Consider the following 8,999-nt stretch of genomic DNA (forward strand, 5'->3'; position numbering starts at 1 on the left):
TGAATTTCGTTGTTCATCTGTTGACAGTTACTCACCAAAGTTTCAGCCGTTTTGGACGTGCAGTTGTTAAGTAACAGTCGTTTGAGCGAGTTGATGTGAGTGTTTTTATGAAAATGGACAAAATCGAGTATCGAGCTGTCATTAAATATTTGTTTTTGAAAGGCAATACACCTACGCAAATCAAAGATGAGTTGGATTCTGTGTATGGGGACTCTGCACGGGACGTCCAAAAACTGCAACTACCGACGAAAACATCGCCAAAGTTCACCAAATGGTGCTAGTCGACCGCCGAATTAAAGTGAGAGAGATAGCAGAGGTTATGAACATGTCAAAAGAACATGTTTGTCACATATTAAATCAACATTTAAACATGAGAAAGTTGTACGCGCGTTGAGTGCCGCGTTTGCTCACGTTAGACCTAAAACGTGTTCAAATGAACATTTCCAACACTCTGTTGGCGCAGTTTAGGCGCAATAAGTCCGAGTTTTGGCGCCGATTAATTAATGTAGATGAAACTTGGATACACCATTATATGCCCGAAACAAAAATACAGTCCAAACAGTGGACTGCAAAGGGCGAAACGGCTCCAAAAAAAGCAAAGCACAGTTTTTTCGGCTGGGAAAGTGATGGCGACTGTTTTTTGGGATAGTCGTGGAGTTATTTTAATCGATTATCTTCAAAAAGGAAAAACCATTACAGGAGCATACTACACATCATTACTTGACAAGCTGAAGGCAGAACTTGCGGAAAAACGGCCACATTTGCAGAAAAAGAAAATCCTGTTTCACCAAGACAATGCACCGTCTCACACCTCAGCGGTTGCCATGGCGAAAATCCCCGAATTACGGTTTGAACTGCTTGACCATCCGCCTTACTCACCAGATCTAGCCCCAAGTGACTTCTTTTTGTTCCCTCATCTAAAAATTGCGCTCAGAGGACAGAGATTTTCGTCAAATGGAGAGGGAGAAGTATGTAAAGTTACAAGGAGACTATGTTGAAAAATAAAAAAAAAACATTCTGAAAAAATGTCTTGTATCTTTGTTAGGTCGGAAACTTTTCAGACCACCCTCGTACAATTACAATCAAAGTGAATGTAAATAATAAAGAGAACAAGTACAATAATTTAAAATTTTGAAATGTTACAACAAAAAAGAAAACTATTAATTTTAATTGAAAACAATTTCAAGTTGTCTACAGACAATAAAAATTTACAATGGGAGAAACACTTGTTAATATCGCTTAAATAGATATGGAAAAAAGAGGCTCCAAGTGAGCGCCTTGGGGCACACCTGCCGCTGCTGCGGTTTTGTTGAATGTGAAATTGCAAAACCTAACCATGTGATGTCTCTCTGTAAGATAACTTTTTATCCAATCCAGAAGAGATAAACTCCAAGAATATAAAGCTTATGGATTCAAATATTATGCTTAACCCTATCAAAGACCTGGAGAAATCTGCATACCTATATAGAATCTGCTTGTAATTTTATGATGAATTGGATAAAGTCTAACAATTACAAAACCAATTCTTTTTGAATAACACTAAGGATGCTTATGGGATAACTGTTGAGTACCTGCTTTAAAAATGGGAGATATAAAGCTTAATTTCCAAAAACAATGAAAAACTCCTTCGCTTAAAGGTATAGTATATTACATACCGATGAGGGAAGTGTTTCATTACTGTCGAGAGATTAACTATAATCTCGAGATATTAATGAAAACTTCCCTCCGAGGTATGTATACTATTTTATTTACAACCACATCGTTAGTTGAAAATTCTATTTCATATTTTTAAATGATGTAAAAATGCCAAAATATGCGTCATTTTATTGTTTTGACACCATTCAAAATTGTGCAGGTTGCGTTGAACAAACATGTACAGGTGGCAGGGCCATGCCTAGCAACGACGCATGACAGATACAAACAATTTTGAATTCTCGTTCGATCCTTCAAATTTGCGGCTGAAAAAATGTTGTCAGATAGCGAGAGTGAAGATTATTTGCCAGACGGAACTCCACCAGAACTAAAACAAGCTGCTGAAAAAGCAGAACAAAGTTTACTTCCTAAAAAAAGCAGGGGGCGTTACGAAAAAGCCTTCAAGGTTTACGAAAATTGGTGTTTAGAAAAAAATACTAAGAATATTGCTTCAGAAACAGTCTTGATGGCATATTTTAGTGACATGGCAAAGCAAAAAAAGCCCTCTACTCTTTGGGCTATCTACAGCATGTTACGGGCCATGCTAGATTTACGAGAGAAGATTGATATATCTAAATATAACAAGCTCCTTGCTTTTTTGAAACGCCAGAATATAGGCTTTAGGCCCAAGAAATCTACTACCTTTACCAGACAAAATATAGAAGATTTTCTAAGCAAAGCACCCCAAGAATTCCTTCCTATCAAGGTAAAATTTTCTTTTTAATTGTTTCTATTTGGTTTTAATTATTTTTTATAATTATTTTAGGTTGCGCTTATAATAGGTGTATCTGGAGCATGCCGCACTGATGAATTATTAAAAATGAAAACTACGCATATTGATATATTAGAAAAGAAAATTTCTATTGAAATTCCGGATACAAAAACTTATAAAAGTAGATCATTCATGATCACTGAAATAAACTGGATAAAAATTGTGAAAGAATTTATCCAGGTACGGAAAGATATAAAAAATGAGAGATTTTTTGTTCAATATCGATCGGGAAGAGCTCGAAATCAGCCTTTTGGATACAATTCTATCTCTAAATTTCCTTATAAAATAGCCTGCTTTTTAAAACTTCCTAAGGCAGAAACGTACACAGGTCATGCTTTTAGAAGAACGGCAGCTACGTTGCTGGTTAATAGCGGAGCAGATATTCTTCAGTTGAAGCGCTTAGGGGGCTGGCGGTCTAGTACAGTTGCAGAAAGTTATGTGGATGAATCTGTAGCTAACCAAATTAAAACCGCAAATATGATATCCTCAACAACTTTGCCATCGTCCTCCTGTACCAGTTCAAACGCTCTACCTCCTGCTGTTAACTTCACGGGATCTGACAGTGGACATGAAATAACATTTTCTAGTAATGAAATTTCAAATCATCAGGGAGGTCTTTTAAATATTTCGGTTAAATCCTATAATAAGTCAAATATTACCATTAATTTTAATAATATATGATAAATTATTTAAATGTTATTGTTGTTAATTAATTGCCCTGTTGTTTCTATATTAGAATTTGTTCAACAAATATATTACTTAAATAAATATTTTGCTTTATTGAACGAGTGAGGGAAATGGGTGAGGGAAATGGAAGAGGGAAGTAGACGTAGGTAATGTGACACTTTCAAACCTTCAATGACATTAGTAATGTCAAAATTACAGGTATGGTTGTAAATAAAATATAATTCATAATGGTCAGGCCAATTTAAAACTGAAATGTATGAAATGAAATATAATTAAATAAACAAATCAAAATATATTTTCAACAAAATAGTTTGCTTCGCTTTTATAATTTAAATATTTATTTATTTGTAAATAAATTTATTATAATGAAACATTAATATAGAATAGGGTTCTTTCCTTTGGCAGAATTCCCTATAAAATGTTACAGGAATATAAAGTATTTATAGTCAGTTAATAGCAAAATTTCTTTTTATATTACAGTGACAAATGGTAATTTTCTATGCGAGTCTAAAAATCCCCCCTTAAAAACACTTCATCAAAATATGACTAATTTTGACCAACGGTCAGTGGTCATTTATGGCAATTAAAATATCATTGTACCATTAATACAAAAAACATTATAAAGCCTTGTCTAAAACTAACTCGAGAAAACAGAAATAGGACATAATATCATTAAATTTCAAACACTAATACATATTTTGTTATGTTCTTAAAACTGTAAGGAGTTAGGTACTTCACCAATGAGTAAATTTTGCATTTTAAACATTAATAAAATTTGCAACTTCATCCACTACAATTTTGTTAATATTTTGATAAAATAATTGATAAAAGGTAACCTTGTAGAATTCCCTTAAATACGATAAAGAAATCACTGAATTTTAAAATACAAATTTAATACTATATATTTATTTATCTTAAAATATATTATTCATACAGTTATCAAGTAATATGAGTAAACTACCCTTGTTTTTAACAAGAAAAATACTATTAAGGAAAATTGTTTAGAATTAGATGTCATAATTTTTTATGGATAAACTAGCCTACTTTAATTATTCTGAAATAAAAGAAGTAATGTAAAATGAATCAAATAATGAAAACAATGCCTTTGGGCAAGGGACACAAAAAGAATCATATTTCATTTTCGTCGGCTATTGATGGCTTTTTTCTTCTTACAAAAATTCTTTGTTTGAAAAAATAAATCTGTCGATGCCCCAGTCTATAATTGTTTGGGGCGATTGAAAATTATTTTATAAACATTTTGTGAATGTGATTTTGTAAAAATTTGTAAATTATTAGCTCAATTAACATTTGGGACTGCATTAGGCAACGACAATCCTTAATTTAGAACAATTGTAGTAAACTGATTTATCCATAAATTAGAATTGTGACATGAAATCCTAAATGACTTTCTTGTTTTAACAAATGTTTTCCTACTCCCACAAGTTTATTCACTGTTTTCTTTACAACTTGCTAAATGGTTTGGTAGACAATATCAGTCGACTGAACTGATATAATTCATATACACACTAGTGGGATATGAAATATGAAATCCACCAATCACAGTGTGAGTTAAGAATAAAATTAAATGTCATTTTTAAATTTAAAATTAGAGCATAAGTTATCAAATTAGCGTACCTACATCGTTACATTTTACCAAAGAAAATATTTAAAATGAATGATTCTAGTGCAGAATCAATAAATTTCACTCCACATGACAGTCGAGATGCGGCAAATGAAACATATGAAGCATTATTACACCAGAAATCAAAAGTAGTCGAGGAAATAAAGCACTGAACCTCCGAAATTTTTCGATCAAGTCATATCAAGATGAGGTTTTTTGCATTCGGTTTCTAAAATTATATGAAAAAAATCTATCAATTTTGTATTATGTTTTTGGGCCAAATTGCATTTGTGCAGTGTAAAATGCATCCAGAAAAATTAATTTTTTAAAGTTACTTAGAAAAAATTCATAACTCGGTTAATAATGCCTGGAATGGACTCAAATCAGGATCCTGGGGGTTTTCGAGGTCGCTGATCCTGAATATGACCTTCAAATTGGTCTATCGCCGACCTGAAGCTTAAGATTGATGATGAACGTCAACTCCCAGGCTAATCTGGTGGCGGCGAGAACCCCCCGGACACCTGGTGCACCGGAACCTGGACATGGACGTCATCTCCGGGAGTTTTTCTGTAAATCGAATCAGGGGTTTTTTCGGGGCGCTCTTCTCGAATCTGGCGTCGGCGATCACCCCCCGGACACCTGGTGTCAATAAACAGTGAATTTTCAATATATTTGAGACTACCACTAAAACTGTAATAACTTGTTTGGAATTGTTGATCTCATTTAAGGTATGCAAGATGAAAATAGAGGGTATAAATTGAATGAATGTCACAATGTGTGCAAGTGTTGTTTCAAAAACAAATCAAAATCATTTATTTCCAAATCAATTGCCCTTTCTAACCTACTCTTAACTTCAATTTAATTTAACTCGAATATAATCTAACTCCAGTTTATCCTAATCTAGTCAACTTTTAACTTTAATTTGAAAATATTCTACTAAATATCATTTTCACCATCAACTGACGTATAGGGCCCGGGTAGTTTTTTGAGGGCCCCAGTCTTGGGGCCCACAGTCGTGCATGCGTCATATCATAAGATAATTTCGAGAAGAACGCCTTGAAAAACCCCCTGATGCGATTTTCGACTCGTTTTTTACAGGAATACTCCCGGAGATGACATCCATGTCCAGGTGCCGGTGCACCAGGTGTCTGGGGGGTGCCCTCCGGGTGTCAAGTCTCGTTGCATTTAAGAGTGAAATTCAGAAGCCTCAGAGATGACGTTCTTCATCAATCCTAAGCTCCAGGTCGGTAATGGACCTATTTTAAGGTCATATTCGGGATCAGTAACCTCGAAAACCCCCAAGACTCTGATTTGAGTCCATTCCAGGCATTATTAACCGAGTTATGAATTTTTTTTAAGTGACATTAAAAATGCATATTTCCGGATGCATTTTGCACTGCACAAATGCAATTTGGCCGAAAAACATAATACAAAGTTGATACATTTTTTCCACATAATTTTAGAAAGCAAATGCAGAAAACCCCATCTTGATACGACTTGATCGAAAAATTTCGGAGATTTCGGCTTTTTTTGTGCTTTATTTCCTTGACTAAAGGTAAATATGAATATTGTTACAATAAATTTTAATGACGCGGTCATTGACATATGGTATAAAAAATATATCAAAGAATGTTGTGACTGCCTATATGAAAAAATTATCAATTGAAATTAAATCGTCAACCCTTTGGATAACATATTCAATGTTGAAAACCATGATAAATATTAAAAACAACATAGACATTTCCATATAAGTACCCTAAGTTGAGATCTTTCCTGAAATTACAATCGGCAGGCTACAAATCTGAGAAATCCAAAATCTTAACATGAAGAAATAAAAAACTTTTTACTGGAGGCTCCAAATCGAGAATATGTACTTGCTAAAGTTGTCAGTATGTTTATTAAAATTTAAATAACAGAGCAGTAAAGCTTCTAGATACCTAATATCAGAGGCTTTAAGAAAATGTTTTAGCTAAATGTTGCTGGACGAAGTGAATGCATTTCTGCCGGTATCGAGTAAGTGAAAGTGTTCATTAAATTGCTTTAAAATGCTGTATGTTGTTATTTAATTTTTTTTTAATCTTCTTATTTTTGTTTTTGATGGATCGGATCGTAGGAAAAATATATTTTAAAACTCGAGCAGATTGTCCATATCGTACTCTAACGATTGAGCACTTCACCTATGGCGTCGTGTTGAAGCTTCGTTCTCGTGCGATATGGACATCATCTTCGCTCTTGTACAATCTACTGACTTTTTTTATGTACAATAGAAAATAAAAATGTTTTCTCTCTTGATTACTCTCTCAGGACATACTGCATTTAGATACCATAAATAGGTTGTACCTTACATTTAGATTTTTATTCTGCTTAACTAATTCTTGGTATCACAACTATTTATATGTAGATATGTTCTAATAAATATTTTATAGAAATGAAAATTTTGTGAAATTCTGTAGTTGTAGAAATGTCAAACATCACTTAATGAAATTCAATAGAGTACACTGAACTTATTATACTACAAAAACTGTAAATAATAAATTATATTTGTGTATTACTTTTTGGCAAGTAAAACTTTAGATACATATGATATATTTCAGTCAGTTATATGAATTCAGCCCTTATATTAATTTTATCAGTAAATAATCATTATAGGTAACATACACAATTAACAAAGAAACATACCCATTTAAACAACCATACAAAACCAAACCTCTTAACTATTATATTATTAAAAGATTAATGTTTGATACCATATCGTGGCTCCCTTTAATTTTTACCATATTTCTAAACAAACAACTTATATTTTTATCCTATCTTATCAGATTTAAAAGATTAACATTATTGAAAATTGAAACATTGTCATTAAGTATAATAACAATTTCATCATACTTCAAGAATAATAGTAAATAACTGCAATAATAAATGTGGTTTTTCTTTTTAAAAACATTTTACGAAAAAAATGTTTTCTTTGTGTTTGAAGGAATTATTGGGGCAGCATCAAGGAACCTACCTAAGAGGTATACCAGGGACCATTAGAAACACTGTAGCCTCTAGTGGGGCCATGTCCATATAATGAAGAATTATACAAAACATTCATAGGTTTGTTACAAAGCATTCAATTCAAGACAAATAAAGAAAAATATGCAAAGGTCTTTTTGATAAAGTACTTTAAAATATTAAAATGTTTTACGTATGTAATTAGGAAAATACGTGGATACATTGAAAAACAGATGTATTTACTTATAATTGCGTAGATATGAAAATTTTTTTCACAAAATGTAATCTCTTAATAGTACTACAAATTTGTTAAAAAATTACTTTCAATATAAATTTTATGCTCTTTTAATTATTTTTTAAAGGACAAAGTTTCATATGAACCAATGAAATACTAACTAAAAGCTCAGATAACATATCTCTCCTTTGGCTATTAATGTTTTGTTTTCCTGTGTGTGTATTTATTTACCTGTATGAGCAATTGCGTCTGGTGTTTGATGCAATTCTGAATCATCAAATTCAAGATTAGGTTCGTAGTCGTGATAATCTGAAAGACTTGGATATGGCTCATCGTTATCTCCAACATTATTCACTGATAACAGCAAAGATAATTAATAAGATATCTATTGAAGTATGAATATATTCACCTTGTCCAGTTTTTATAGGGCTGCATTTATTTAGATCCATTACCGTACATTAAAATTAAAACATTGATATAAAAATTATGTCACAGGTTTTAGAAACTCTTCTTCAATACTAGCAAATTTCAATTCAAATAAGGTCCGTTCCTTGTTTTTAGGTATTATGGTAAAAAATATATGGAAAAAACATTAGACTTCCTTTAGTGTTTAGTTTTAAGTATTTTATGACAGATAAAATAGAAAACACAATTGTTACTTCTTGACGTTTGACAATTTTGACATTTTCGACATTTCTGTTTTTCGGTTCAAATCATATACATACTATCTATACAGGTTGGAAAGTCCCCATGCTACATCGGCAGTTACGTGAGAGCGATAAAGTAAGTCAAAGAAATTCATGCGATAGAGAAGGATGGCTATAATGAAGGCGTCTCATAGTTACCGCCCGTTTCGCCCTTCCTTAATAAGATCCACTTCCACTTATAATTTAGCGACTGGTGGTCATCTTTGTTTTCGTCGTTTGCCTTTTCTTTAATAGATGTCACTACTTATACAATTTCGGCTCCGGTATTCCGGTATGTTAATACAATCCGTT

At 32.6% G+C, this 8,999-nt stretch overlaps 1 protein-coding gene across 1 annotated transcript in view; it reads right to left on the reverse strand.

Annotated features, from left to right (window-relative positions):
• Positions 1–8,689, reverse strand: part of LOC108912706 (rho GTPase-activating protein 8) — a 29,283-nt gene extending 20,594 nt beyond the window's left edge. Inside the window, exons 1-2 of the mRNA XM_018718024.2 lie at positions 8,411–8,689; positions 8,233–8,355 (exon numbers count right to left, since the gene is read on the reverse strand). Of these exons, the coding sequence (XP_018573540.1) occupies positions 8,233–8,355; positions 8,411–8,450 (163 nt within the window). The 5' untranslated portion in view covers positions 8,451–8,689. The remainder of the gene's footprint in view (positions 1–8,232; positions 8,356–8,410) is intronic.
• Between the last annotated feature and the right edge of the window lie 310 nt (positions 8,690–8,999).

Source organism: Anoplophora glabripennis, unplaced genomic scaffold (genome assembly GCF_000390285.2).
Source record: "Anoplophora glabripennis isolate ALB-LARVAE unplaced genomic scaffold, Agla_2.0 scaffold668, whole genome shotgun sequence".
Lineage (NCBI taxonomy): Eukaryota > Metazoa > Arthropoda > Insecta > Coleoptera > Cerambycidae > Anoplophora > Anoplophora glabripennis.